Source organism: Helianthus annuus, chromosome 14 (assembly GCF_002127325.2).
Source record: "Helianthus annuus cultivar XRQ/B chromosome 14, HanXRQr2.0-SUNRISE, whole genome shotgun sequence".
NCBI lineage: Eukaryota > Viridiplantae > Streptophyta > Magnoliopsida > Asterales > Asteraceae > Helianthus > Helianthus annuus.
In genome coordinates this window covers 150,175,423-150,188,693 of record NC_035446.2, presented here as the reverse complement: position 1 = coordinate 150,188,693, position 13,271 = coordinate 150,175,423, and the positions used below count along the sequence as shown (strand labels likewise).

Genomic DNA, 13,271 nt, shown 5'->3' with positions numbered 1-13,271 from the left:
GTTCAGAGAGCTACTGCAAAGAAGATTTTGCTCAATCCTCCGAAATCCTTCCACGATTGGAAACAGAAATTTTTCTTCATCAAGGCCGGAGTGATTCCGATGAGGATGGTGTTGAGGGGAAAAGAGGATGTTCCTATTGAAACACTCCAAACCCCTTCTGAGGAAACTTGGTACCAGGATCTGAAGGAGATACCTAATATTGCTTTACCAGAGAAAGCCCTTGTTGGAGCTGGAATGAGTTTAAACTGGAAGATGGATCGGGACGACAAGCCTGTATACACCGAGGGGGGCCATGGTACGGTTTAAGGTTTTTTTTTTTTTTTTTTTTTTGAGCCTGTCTGCTTTTCCCTGCAGTTGTTTCACTGTATGTTGCTGCTTATAAAAGAGAAGGGGGAAGGATGGGTACCATCAAGAAAAATCCTGATGAAGAATTTTGGTACGATCGCATTGCAAAGAATTTTTCTTTTCCGCGGGACGCGGATCTGTCTGATCCTCCTGCTGCTGGCGCAGGTAAGATTGTGTTCGTTGTTTGTCTTAACTTTCTACTTCATGCCTTAATTGTTCTTTGCGCTTTGTAGGTGAGTTGTCAAACTTGGGTGTAGGTCCTGAGAGGAAAAGGTGCGCTACGGCTAGTAATGTTGCGCCCAAGAAAGGTGATGCCGGAAAGACTCAATCTTTCAAAGTTAGAAATGTTGAGAAGAAAGGTATGCGCCATTCTTCTGACAAGTGTGATTATGTGGTGGTTTCTGATACTTTGGAGGGTCTTACGCCTGCAGTTACTATTCGGCGACCGAAATCAGAGCCGAAAGATTCTGCTGATATTCCTCCATCCAACCCAGATGATCCAATTGACTTAGAATCTAGTCCTGAGCATTTGGTGCAGAGAGGAGCAAGCAAGAGAAAACAAACTGATGCCACCGCGGAGGGTCAGCCTCCCAAGAAGATTCAGAGAAAGAAGATTACCCGAAGGGGTAACCTTGATGCTTTCGTTACGGGATCTGTTCCTGGTAAGCAGTGTCTTCTCTTGTTTCCGCTTTATGGGTTAGATTTTCATGGATTTTTATTTTTGCAGCGGCTCCTGTTGTTCCAACTCCCACAAACGTGCAACCTGTGGTGAATGAAGAACTTCCTCCTACCCCTCCGCATGCTCCTGCGGCTGCTACGGAGGGTGTAGATGACGCGGAAAAGTTTGTTGAAACCGAGAGGTCTGCTGATGCTGGCCTGAATAATACGGATAATCCTTCGATTCCCGAGGTGGTTCCTCAAGGCCAAAGGGAGGGGCAACTGAAAAAGTTCCTACTCCTTCGCCTTCAGGTACTATGCCGGAGCATGTTGAGAGGATGACTGTTGAAGAACAAGACTCATCAGCTGGTGCTAGTAAGCAATCTCCTATCCGTCCAGAGGAAACTTTGGGAGATTATTACTATCGGAGTTATTCGGAGAAAGATGCTGGTGACCTTCACGCTCCTGTCTGGAACTTGAAGAAAGGGGATAATTTTGCGGACTGGCATGTGTGCCAAGATTGGCTGCAGGGGATACTTCCGCCTGGGGAGGTCAAGTTTCAAGAAAGCTAATCTTGCGATCAGGCCTATCAGTCTTACGTTGCTGAGACCGCCGCTCATGTTTCTACCACCCATCGTATTGTTCGAGAGTGGTATAATATGCATAAGGAGCAAAAATCTTTTGCGGCAGCTCAGAAGAAATTCTCCAGTGATGAGAGACACTTGGCGCAATTGATGGCGAAACTAAAAGATGATCAAGCCAAGTTTGAAGCTGAGCGGAAGACTGAGGAGTGGTCTGTTGCTGGTTGGAAAAGAAAGGCTGAAGCTGAAGCTGCTCTTCTTTCTGAAGAACGAAAAAACTGGCGGAAGATTTGTGAAAAGGATAATGCAGAGAAGGCAAATCTCCGTATTATTATAAATAACCTCAAAGCTGATGTTGAAAAGCTGAAGAATCAAGATGCGGAGGTTGAGAGATTGAAGAAGGAGAAAGTTGATTTGGAAGCTTTGTTGGCAGAAGCTCGTGCTCATAGGGAACGTAGCGAGCAACGGGAGGTACAAGCTTTAAGTACTCTTGCCATTAGGAATAAGGAACTAGAGGAACTTACTGCTTTGGTTTCTGACCAGGAACAACTGAAAAAAGACCTGGATCTTGCGCGTTCTGAACATGCTGAGTCTTCCCGCCGCTTGACTGTGACCGAAGAGAAATTGGAAAATTCCGAGACGGCGCGGGTTTCAGCAGAGAGCGAGCTTGAGCCTTTAAGGAATGACATGACCTGGTTGAAAGATCGTGGGATTGCCTGTGTAAGCTTCCTACCTTATATATGCACTTGCGCTGATTTTTTTTTTTGTGTTAATTGCTACTGATTGGTTTCATAGGTTGCTGAATCTGTATTAAACTCTAAAGAGCTGGATAAGACTGTTGCGGATTTAGTGGTTGCTGCACAGCGGGATGGTTATGCGCAAGGTTATGCAGAATGCTCTCTGTTGATGCATTTCATGTCTATCGCCTTCGTCAATCCGAGTTGTAGTGAAAAGCCGGAAGGAATCATGCGCGTATTGTCGTATTTAGTTAGAAATGGCAAGGTGGCAAACTTGTAATTAGTGTAAACTTTCATTTAGTTGCCTTGACCATATAAATAGGAGTTATGTCATAGTTTTTAGAGATTTGGAGTTAGACTTTGAAGAAGACTTGGAGGAGAAGACTTTCTAGAGAGAGAAAGTAGAGAGAGAAAGTGATTGTAAACGAGATTCTTGTACCGTACACGTAAATTCTTGTAATAGATTCTCGTTAGTAGTACGTTATCATGTGTTCGGTCACGTTCGTTCACGGATTCCGCACGTGAAACGTTCGTTACGCAATCGAACGGTCGAAAAACCGGTCCTACAAGTGGTATCAGAGCTAGGAGCTCGATTGCTTGATCAAACACGTCGTTCTCGTACAGATTTCAGCCGATTCAGAGCCAAATCAGATCCGATTTCGTTGATTACTTCATCTTCTACTCATTTCTTACATTTTTTTACGGTTTTTCGTCAAATTGAAAGGGTAAACACGGTTCGATTCGTCTGAAATTCAAGTATATTGTGCGAAATACATTGAATTGAAACCCTACAAAGTTTCAGATCGAAATTCCATGTAGTTTTGGAGATATTGCAGATTTTCGGTCCGAAATTGCGTGAACTTTCAGCTGTGGTTCGCTCGTAATTCAAGTTCGGAACCGCTCGTAATTCAAGTTCTGGTTCGCTCGTAATTCAAGTTTGGAACCGCTCGTATTTCAGGTCTGGATCGCTTGTAATATTGTAGCTGGATCGCTCATTGGAAACTTCCTGGTTCGCTCGTAATTCGAGTTCTGGTTCGCTTATGTGTCAGAGTGTGGTTCGCTTATGTGTCGTCTTCTTCATGTGACTATCTGAAGTTGCAGGTTGTTGTCAGTTGCAGGTTAACCGCCAAAATCAACCCAACATCACTGAACCGTCCCTTTGTTCACTGCCCAAGACACCATCCATTACTTGTTGAGGTCCAATCAACACAGCCCATGTGAAGTTGTTGTTGTCATCCCCACCGCCCAAAACCCACTGATTGTTCACTTGAGGAGTTGTTTAAATGAGAAAATATCCACCGCCCCATTACCATTTTAATCACCAATAGTTGTTATCTTGCCGCCCATTAAACAATCACAAAAGCCCACACCTATTTGAAGCCCAAAATATCACCATTCAGTTGACTCAATCAGTTGACCCCGGAAAATTTTGGATTGAGTTCACGAATCTTCGACAACGAGTCTTAGATTGGTTAATTCACACACTGTTACGAATTCAAAGAGTTTTAAACTGATTGTTTACTTGTTTAATTGCAGGTAATCCAAGGTGTTTGTCAAGAATAGGATCCTCACCCGAGAGAATCCTCACTCGATTTGTTGATCTTTGTTATTCGAATTTCATTATTGATTGAAAATTCGTTTTTGTGAATTGTTTGATAACGAAAATGGATGTTGCAATTAATATTGTACTGAACAAGTTCAATAATTTTTCAGGTATCGATGGAGAATCGATTGAAGAATTGATCGAAAGGTATGTCGAGCTGTATTGGATAATGGTGAGTTTGAAGATTACCAAGACAAAGGAGGAATGGGTTAACAAACTGGAAAATGCTTTACCGGGTGATGAATGGAGAATGTATCTGTCAGATTGGAAGACGAGATACTTAGAAGTGAGTTTGGGTGAGTTTATCGATAAGATTAAAGAGCGAGAACTTGAACTACAAAAGATTAGAAGTGAAGCAACTGATGAAGCAAAATGTAAATCTGATGAAAATGTTCGAGAGGTAGAGGAACAGGTTAAAGAAATTTCAGCGATCAAGCTTGAGAAGAAAGCTGAGGATGTAAAGATGACCGAGAAGTGTTCAAGATGTGACAAATTTGAATCAGACAATGTCAAACTGTTAAGTAATTTGGACAGTTTGACATTGGAAAACAAAATTTTGAAAGAAAAAGATTCAAAAGTTGGAGAATCTGTGAAGAATGCATCAATATGTTTCAAATGTGACAACTTTAAGACCGATAATGACAAACTCATAAAAGGTGCAAAAATTTTGGCATTGGAGATCAAGAAGTTGACAGATGAGAAGCAAGCTGATGAGAAACAGATTCTTATGATTCAGGAAATTTGTGAGAAACTGAAAGTTGAAAATGACAAACTGTTGGGTAATTTAAACAGTTTGACATCAGAAAACAAGGTTTTGAAAGAGAAAGAAAAAGACTTTGAAAGCAAACAGAAATCATCAGAAGATGAAGATTTCTGGATTAAGTTGGAAAACAAGAATTTGAAAGCAAACGAATCAAAATTCCAAGAACAGTTAAAAATTTTGGAAATTGAAAAATCTGTTCTTGAAAATTTGAAGAATGAGAATGAAAATGTGATCAAGTCTCATCTTGGTAGAATATCTCAGCTTGAAAAAGAAGCTGAAAATTCCAGAAGCAAGATTGATGAACTTGAGAAGAAATTGATAGGTTTTGTGACTTCATCAGATAGTTTGAAGTTTCCCTGTCCAAAACCAATCAATTCTATTCCAATAAGTGACGATGTCACAAACTTTGACAATGTCAAAGTTGAAGATTGTGATGAGAAATCTGATGATGTAAATACAAAAATTGAAAAACAAAAATTGTTTTTAGAATTAAAAGAAAAATTCAAAAATACTGTTTTGCAATCTACTGAAATAGGTGAATGCTCAAAGCAGGAACCTGTTAAGAAGAGTGTAGAACAAAAACAAAAAGGTAAAAATTTGAAAATTGTTCAAAACAAAAATAAAAGCTCATCAGATCAATCATCCAATCGCAATAAAAAAGTACAAAAATTGAAAAACGAAAATTCAAAAATTGTTGGTAATAAGTGGTGCAGGTCAGACCACAGTGCTCAAAAGCCAAATCCAACAATCAAGAGGAGGAAGGAGTATCACCACGCTAGACAATGCTTTGATCTAAGCGTTTGGTATGAAAATGGTGATTGGTACGATAACAGAATGTGCTACAAATGTGGATATCAAGGACACATTGCTGTTAACTGCCAGAGACAGAGATTTGAGACAAGAAGATGCTATAATTGCCAAATCCAAGGACACATTGCCAGAGATTGCCCAAGGAAATCAAGTGAAATATTGAGGGTTAATTCTCAGAAATTGGCAAAGAAACCAGTCACTGTCAAGCCCAAGAAACTGAAAGTTTCAGAACAGAATGTCAAAGAACAGAAGGTCCAAGAACCTAAAGTTCAAGAAACGAAAGTGAAGCTTTCTCAAGGGCAGAAAGACAAACTGAGGAAGAAGAGGAAGAAAGCACGAGAGTATCTCGAGAAGATTTTGTCCTCGGGTTCACCCGACAGATCGAATAAGAGTGCTGATGAATCGATTCACTCGACAACGAAGTCAAGTAAACCGAATTCGTCAGATGCAAATCTGAGGACGAAAGAGGAAAAGAAGAAGGAAAAGGTCGGCGATGAATCTGACGTGCCGAAGTCAGACAAGCCACCTTCAGGCGATGATTCTGATTCGTCAAAATCAGAGGAGCCACAAGTTGAGCTCAAAAGTGAAAATTCAGTTCCGCCAATGGATGACACAAACTTTCCACCATTGCGAACTGAAAATTTTAAACAAAAAGATGGTAAAGTGAAAATTTCGAATAAATTCTATTCTGAAAAGAAAGAATTTGATGTCGAAAAGGCTTTTAATGGAAAAGTGAAAAATATTTTTGGAAAGATGGTTGAGGGAAAGGTTAAAGGGGTTAAAGAATTTTATGAAACAAAAAGGAATGTTCAAACCCCGAGTGAAAATAACTCAAATACACCCAAGGCTGGTCAGGCTTGGGTGCCTACATTCGTTGCTTAAAATCCTGACTTGCCGGAGTTCCCAGATTGGTAAGCGTGGAACATGAATCGGCACATTTCTTGAGAAATTTCACTCTGGTGATTTTTCGTCTTCAAAAGATAAATCAGGGACATTAAGTTGTACTTGATTCATCTTTTCTACAAGTAGTAATTTGAAGAACAATGTGATGAAACCCCGTGTTTATGAACTGTCACACAAAACTAATTTTCCGGAAAAACCATTTTGATTAAAACAAACTTAAGTGTTTTGAAATCACAATGGGAAAATAGTTTGTTGTGAGGGGGAGTTCTGATTGTTTACGCCAAGTGGATGGAGAAGTGAAGTGATTCTCATCAAGTTGTCAACTTTGTACAGTTTGTTTCAAATTTTCTCAGAAAATCAAAATTGAAACATATTTTGTTTTTAGGGGGAGAAAAATTTAAAAAAAAAAAATTAGAAAATTTGAAAAAGTCAAAAACATCGAAAAATTTAAAAAAGAGTTTTGTTGATAAAAGAGGAAATGATAGTAAATCAGTGGACTATCACAGCATGCTAAGGAAATGAAATGTCAAATGTGATAAACGATCTCACTAAAGATGTGACGATAGGCTCAGCTAGACTAGTAGATTTGCGATAACGATACAAATATAAATGAAAAAGCCTAGTTCTAGTGGGAAACATGGTTGAAAGCATAGTACTTAGTTTTTGTCCTTCTTGACTGTGTGCCTGCTCAGTAATCGCTGATTGTCGAAAGACATAAAACTGGTTAAGTTTGTGAACTTTCACTACTTTGCTGAAAAATCGCTGTGATTGTGCATTTCATTTTGCAAAGATTTAAACTTGTTTGATTTCTTTATTTTGTTTAAGCATCGGACATCCTCTGCGTATACGTGAGTATCGACCTGGATGTTGTTGCCTAAACGTTCTGCTTTATTTTCTTTGGTGTTTCGTTTAAGCTTTGGACCTCCTCTGCGTATACGGGAGTATCGACCTGGTGGTTAAAGCCTAAACAACTTCAACTTATTTTATTTTCTTATTTTGTTTAAACATTGGACTTTCTCTGCGTATACGGAAGTATCGACCTGATTGTTAATGTTTAAACATTCTGCTTTGTTTTCGCACAAATCACAGTTGATGAAAGTTTAAAGGCATTACTTGAGTTAGTGTATTGCATGATGAGGGGATATGCTGAGATCGTGGGGTCCATAAGAACTTAGTGCATAATTAATATACCTTAACGTATCGGTAAGCATTTCGAAAGTTTTTAGATTGAGCTTAAGTGGACAACAATATCGTCAATCAACGTGAATTGTTTAGAACTTAAAATGTCTAAAAGCTTAACGGTGCTTGTGATGTGTCTCAAAAACTGATATGATCCTCTTACACAAACTCACAAAAATATGTTTGTACATATTTCATTTCCGCATTTAATTTCTGTCTTTGCATTTATGTTTCTTATTTTGAAAAATCCAAAAAGATTTTCGACAACTGAAGATGAAAAGCTGACATTCAAAATCTCAAAGGCTAAACATGATGAACAGACAGGTTGGTTAACTGATTTGAAATGTTTAAGATGATTCATTAATTTGAATCAGAAATTGGAATGTGTAAAATTTGTGATAAGTTTTAAATGAAAATAATTCTCAAACGTTTAGTTGATTCATTAAGTCGAATCACAACTTTATTGGTTTGTAATAGAGAGTTTGAGATGTGTAGGTTTCAGAATTTGTTGATACGAAAAGCCAGACTACGATCCCGACATCTGATTCTGAGGGGGAGTCTGAAGACGAGCTCAACGCTAAAGGAGCTTGTATCTGGAAAGCCAGGTGTTGATCCCAAAAGCACGGAAGCTTGACGAAAGGGGGAGCCTGAAGATTCTAAAGAAAATACAGATCCTCTGGGATTCTGTTCGAGCAAGAGTATTTGAAGACTCTCACTAAAGATTCCGTCAACATCCAAGGGGGAGTTTGTTAGTGCAGTTGTCTGTCGACTACATCTTCGTTCGAGTCTCTCAAATAGAAAGTCAAGTCGCTATGATTTTCACTACGAATTGACTACGGCAATATCCAAGGGGGAGATTGTTGATGCATTTCATGTCTATCGCCTTCGTCAATCCGAGTTGTAGTGAAAAGCCGGAAGGAATCATGCGCGTATTGTCGTATTTAGTTAGAAATGGCAAGGTGGCAAACTTGTAATTAGTGTAAACTTTCATTTAGTTGCCTTGACCATATAAATAGGAGTTATGTCATAGTTTTTAGAGATTTGGAGTTAGACTTTGAAGAAGACTTGGAGGAGAAGACTTTCTAGAGAGAGAAAGTAGAGAGAGAAAGTGATTGTAAACGAGATTCTTGTACCGTACATGTCAATTCTTGTAATAGATTCTCGTTAGTAGTACGTTATCGTGTGTTCGGTCACGTTCGTTCACGGATTCCGCACGTGAAACGTTCGTTACGCAATTGAACGGTCGAAAAACCGGTCCTACACTCTCATCATGTAACGAGTGCGCTGAAGGTTACTTGGGATGACAGCAAGTCTGCTACTTTTGGTGTAGATACTGCGGCCGCGCTTGCTTCTATGAAGGCGGAGTTTAATAACTTACAACTCCCAGTTATGGAATTGATAGATGTAGCGCTGCAGTCGGACGATCCGGTAACGCAGCTTAAAGAAATCTTTCCTGATGAGGAAGAAGTTTTAGAGTAGGGTGAAATTTGTTTCTGAACAATTTGTGTTTTTCCCCTCTTTTTTTCTGTGGGATGTATGTCCTTGTTTTGTTGCGCTGTTTGCGTAAAAATTCGAAACACTGCCGTGTTTGAATCTTGTTAGGGCGTATTTGTACGCTAAAAGTAATATGTTTCTATTTGTTTGAATGCCTTTACAATTTTTTGCATGAGTACAATTGCTTTCACTTAAGTAAGGCGAATGAAGTTGGTATGAAGCTCATGCGTGGAGTTTATGGTCGTTTGTGAAGTAATCACCGACCGCGAATGGAGCTTATTTTATACTACCATAATGTTTTCGAGCTTACTAAAAAGAAATTGCATGCATTTTGTAAATACAAATGATAGAAACTTTGTAATTTTTATTCATGGATAACGCGCAGAGGCATTACAAAGTCTTAATAATTAGATGGAACTTAACTTAGTTTTGCCATCTTTGACGTTTTTTCCTGCGGGGAATTCTGTAGAGTCTCTTAGGTCTTGGCTCGTTTGTTGGAGGTTTCTTCTCCCCGGGTGATTTGCTTTATCTCTATGCCGGAGCATGTTGAGAGGATGACTGTTGAAGAACAAGACTCATCAGCTGGTGCTAGTAAGCAATCTCCTATCCATCCAGATGAAACTTTGGGAGATTATTACTATCGGAGTTATTCGGAGAAAGATGCTGGTGACCTTCACGCTCCTGTCTGGAACTTGAAGAAAGGGGATAATTTTGCGGACTTGCATGTGTGCCAAGATTGGCTGCAGGGGATACTTCCGCCTGGGGAGGTCAAGTTTCAAGAAAGCCAATCTTGCGATCAGGCCTATCAGTCTTACGTTGCTGAGACCGCCGCTCATGTTTCTACCACCCATCGTATTGTTCGAGAGTGGTATAATATGCATAAGGAGCAAAAATCTTTTGCGGCAGCTCAGAAGAAATTCTCCAGTGATGAGAGACACTTGGCGCAATTGATGGCGAAACTAAAAGATGATCAAGCCAAGTTTGAAGCTGAGCGGAAGACTGAGGAGTGGTCTGTTGCTGGTTGGAAAAGAAAGGCTGAAGCTGAAGCTGCTCTTCTTTCTGAAGAACGAAAAAACTGGCGGAAGATTTGTGAAAAGGATAATGCAGAGAAGGCAAATCTCCGTATTATTATAAATAACCTCAAAGCTGATGTTGAAAAGCTGAAGAATCAAGATGCGGAGGTTGAGAGATTGAAGAAGGAGAAAGCTGATTTGGAAGCTTTGTTGGCAGAAGCTCGTGCTCATAGGGAACGTAGCGAGCAACGGGAGGTACAAGCTTCAAGTACTCTTGCCATTAGGAATAAGGAACTAGAGGAACTTACTGCTTTGGTTTCTGACCAGGAACAACTGAAAAAAGACCTGGATCTTGCGCGTTCTGAACATGCTGAGTCTTCCCGCCGCTTGACTGTGACCGAAGAGAAATTGGAAAATTCCGAGACGGCGCGGGTTTCAGCAGAGAGCGAGCTTGAGCCTTTAAGGAATGACATGACCTGGTTGAAAGATCGTGGGATTGCCTGTGTAAGCTTCCTACCTTATATATGCACTTGCGCTGATTTTTTTTTTTTTTTTGTGTGTTAATTGCTACTGATTGGTTTCATAGGTTGCTGAATCTGTGTTAAACTCTAAAGAGCTGGATAAGACTGTTGCGGATTTAGTGGTTGCTGCACAGCGGGATGGTTATGCGCAAGGTTATGCAGAATGCTCTCATCATGTAACGAGTGCGCTGAAGGTTACTTGGGATGACAGCAAGTCTGCTACTTTTGGTGTAGATACTGCGGCCGCGCTTGCTTCTATGAAGGCGGAGTTTAATAACTTACAACTCCCAGTTATGGTATTGATAGATGTAGCGCTGCAGTCGGACGATCCGGTAACGCAGCTTAAAGAAATCTTTCCTGATGAGGAAGAAGTTTTAGAGTAGGGTGAAATTTGTTTCTGAACAATTTGTGTTTTTCCCCTCTTTTTTTCTGTGGGATGTATGTCCTTGTTTTGTTGCGCTGTTTGCGTAAAAATTCGAAACACTGCCGTGTTTGAATCTTGTTAGGGCGTATTTGTACGCTGAAAGTAATATGTTTCTATTTGTTTGAATGCCTTCACAATTTTTTGCATGAGTACAATTGCTTTCACTTAAGTAAGGCGAATGAAGTTGGTATGAAGCTCATGCGTGGAGTTTATAGTCGTTTGTGAAGTAATCACCGACCGCGAATGGAGCTTATTTTATACTACCATAATGTTTTCGAGCTTACTAAAAAGAAATTGCATGCATTTTGTAAATACAAATGATAGAAACTTTGTAATTTTTATTCATGGATAACGCGCAGAGGCATTACAAAGTCTTAATAATTAGATGGAACTTAACTTAGTTTTGCCATCTTTGACGTTTTTTCCTGCGGGGAATTCTGTAGAGTCTCTTAGGTCTTGGCTCGTTTGTTGGAGGTTTCTTCTCCCCGGGTGATTTGCTTTATCTCTTTGCGCATATTCTGGAGTAGATGCGTGAACTCCCCATTTTTGAGGGCTTTCTCTATCTCGGTGCGCAAGGAAATGCAATTGTTTGTGGTGTGTCCCGTATCCTTATGATATTCGCAATACTGCGCTAGGTCCTGACCACGTTTACTCTTCATCGGGATTGGTGGTTTAAACTGATAATCCTCGGTACTCAGGACTTCCGCCGGAGTCTTTGTCAGTGGGGTCCACTGCCTCTCCCTGTTTTCATGCTTGTTATCTCTCTGAGCAGAGAGTTTGTTAATTGTTGCGCAAGCATCTTCAGAGGAGCGGCTTCCAGATGACTCGCGCCATGATTTCTTGAATCTTCGTTCGCCTGTTGCACTTAAATCTGTGGGCCTGCTGTGTGGTGGTGGTGGTCTGTTTGTAGTAAGGTTTTTCTCTGTTTGTGCGTAAACCTTGGCCGCCGCCATTATCTTTTCCCAACTCTTGGGGAGGCCTTCTGTTCCGGACAGCACTTTGACCATATCGTCACATCTAACCGCGTACTTAAACTGAGCGCGGATTAGCTGTTCGTGGACACCACCGATCTCCAATACTTCCTTATTATACCTGGTTATAAAATCTTCCAAATTCTCATCATCTCGACGCCATATGTTCATGACATCAGATGTATCCCGCATGGAGCGCCTTTGCTGACTGAAGTGTGTTAAGAATTTTTGGCGCAGATCTTTCCATGACTCGATTTGCCCTGTTGGGAGATTATCAAACCAGATTCGCGCTGGCCCCGTTAATGTTTGAACAAACAAATGACACCAAAGCGGAAGAGTCCAACCGCCGACCAATCCTGCGCTGGTGAAGACCCTCAAATGATCGTCGGGATCAGTTAACCCATTGGATTTGCCGACGTTAGATGGTAATTTTGCCCTTTCTAACGGAGCCAGAGCTATTTACAGTATAAACTACGAGTTTTCCGCTGGTTCTGCAGGGCGGTAAACTAAGTCGTAATTATGTTCCGCCTCAGGGTTGTACACCGCTCGAGGCCTGGATTTGTTAGAGTTTGGGTGCAGCCTGTTGAATACGCTGGTGTTTGCGCTCAAACGATATGTTTGGTCAGATTCATCGGTGTGGGCATCCCAAGGGGAGCCCAACCTATCATGAACTGATTGCCTTTGACGAGGCTGTGACTCATGGTGTTGTCTCTGATAGCTGTTCGTTCCATCATTCGTTGATTCTTCTCGTTGAGAAGCATGAGCTCTAGATCCCGGCCTTCGTGATTGTGTTACGGGAGCAGTTTGAGCACACAATTGTGTATACACTGCATTTAATGCTCCTTGTGACCGGACATACCATGATATCGGAGTTTCCCCCGGTGGTAGAATTGATTGGGCGGGATTTATGGGAAATATCCCTGGAGTAACAGGGTTATTTGCTCCATTAGATTGAACCTCATTATGGTCTGAGGCCTCTTCCACCATCCCTTCGACTGGTAGATTGTTTCCGACATTTGGTCGAGGACCGGATCGTCGGTGAGAAGATGAATTTTCTGCCATATGTAAAAACAGAAAAATGAGATGAACTGAACCGAAACGAGATAGGAACTAGAAAAACTGAGAAAACGGTGGGCGCCAATGAAGAAACACTGGTTCAACAGATCGGAATCAGTTGGACCAGGGGGTTTGAATCCGCATAAAAGGTTAGTTCTCTCTCAATTGGTTCAGTGGTGATCGGACTTCTTCTCCGGCTATTCTGCAAAACAGA

General features: G+C 40.8%; 2 protein-coding genes across 2 annotated transcripts; one reads left to right on the top strand and one right to left on the bottom strand.

Moving 5' to 3' along the window:
* Window positions 1-1,661: 1,661 nt before the first annotated feature.
* On the top strand, window positions 1,662-9,057 carry LOC110901437 (WEB family protein At5g16730, chloroplastic-like). Its single transcript, XM_022148267.1, has 5 exons — window positions 1,662-2,303; window positions 2,379-2,466; window positions 3,857-3,925; window positions 4,034-4,444; window positions 8,909-9,057. The coding sequence occupies exons 1-5, from the start codon at window positions 1,662-1,664 to the stop codon at window positions 9,055-9,057; spliced, it is 1,359 nt and encodes a 452-aa protein (XP_022003959.1).
* Window positions 9,058-11,479: 2,422 nt separating this feature from the next.
* LOC110901436 lies at window positions 11,480-12,193 on the bottom strand. The gene has a single exon (XM_022148265.1). It carries the CDS (start codon window positions 12,191-12,193, stop codon window positions 11,480-11,482), a length of 714 nt encoding a protein of 237 aa, XP_022003957.1.
* Between the last annotated feature and the right edge of the window lie 1,078 nt (window positions 12,194-13,271).

Excerpts from the sequence above, each read along its gene's own strand:
- LOC110901437 (XM_022148267.1), top strand. The coding sequence starts at position 1,662 with ATGCATAAGGAGCAAAAATCTTTTGCGGCAGCTCAGAAGAAATTCTCC. Across the intron at positions 2,304-2,378 it reads AAGATCGTGGGATTGCCTGT|GTTGCTGAATCTGTATTAAA; the intron begins GTAAGCTTCCTA and ends TTGGTTTCATAG. Across the intron at positions 2,467-3,856 it reads GCGGGATGGTTATGCGCAAG|GTAATCCAAGGTGTTTGTCA; the intron begins GTTATGCAGAAT and ends GTTTAATTGCAG.
- LOC110901436 (XM_022148265.1), bottom strand. The coding sequence starts at position 12,193 with ATGCGGGATACATCTGATGTCATGAACATATGGCGTCGAGATGATGAG.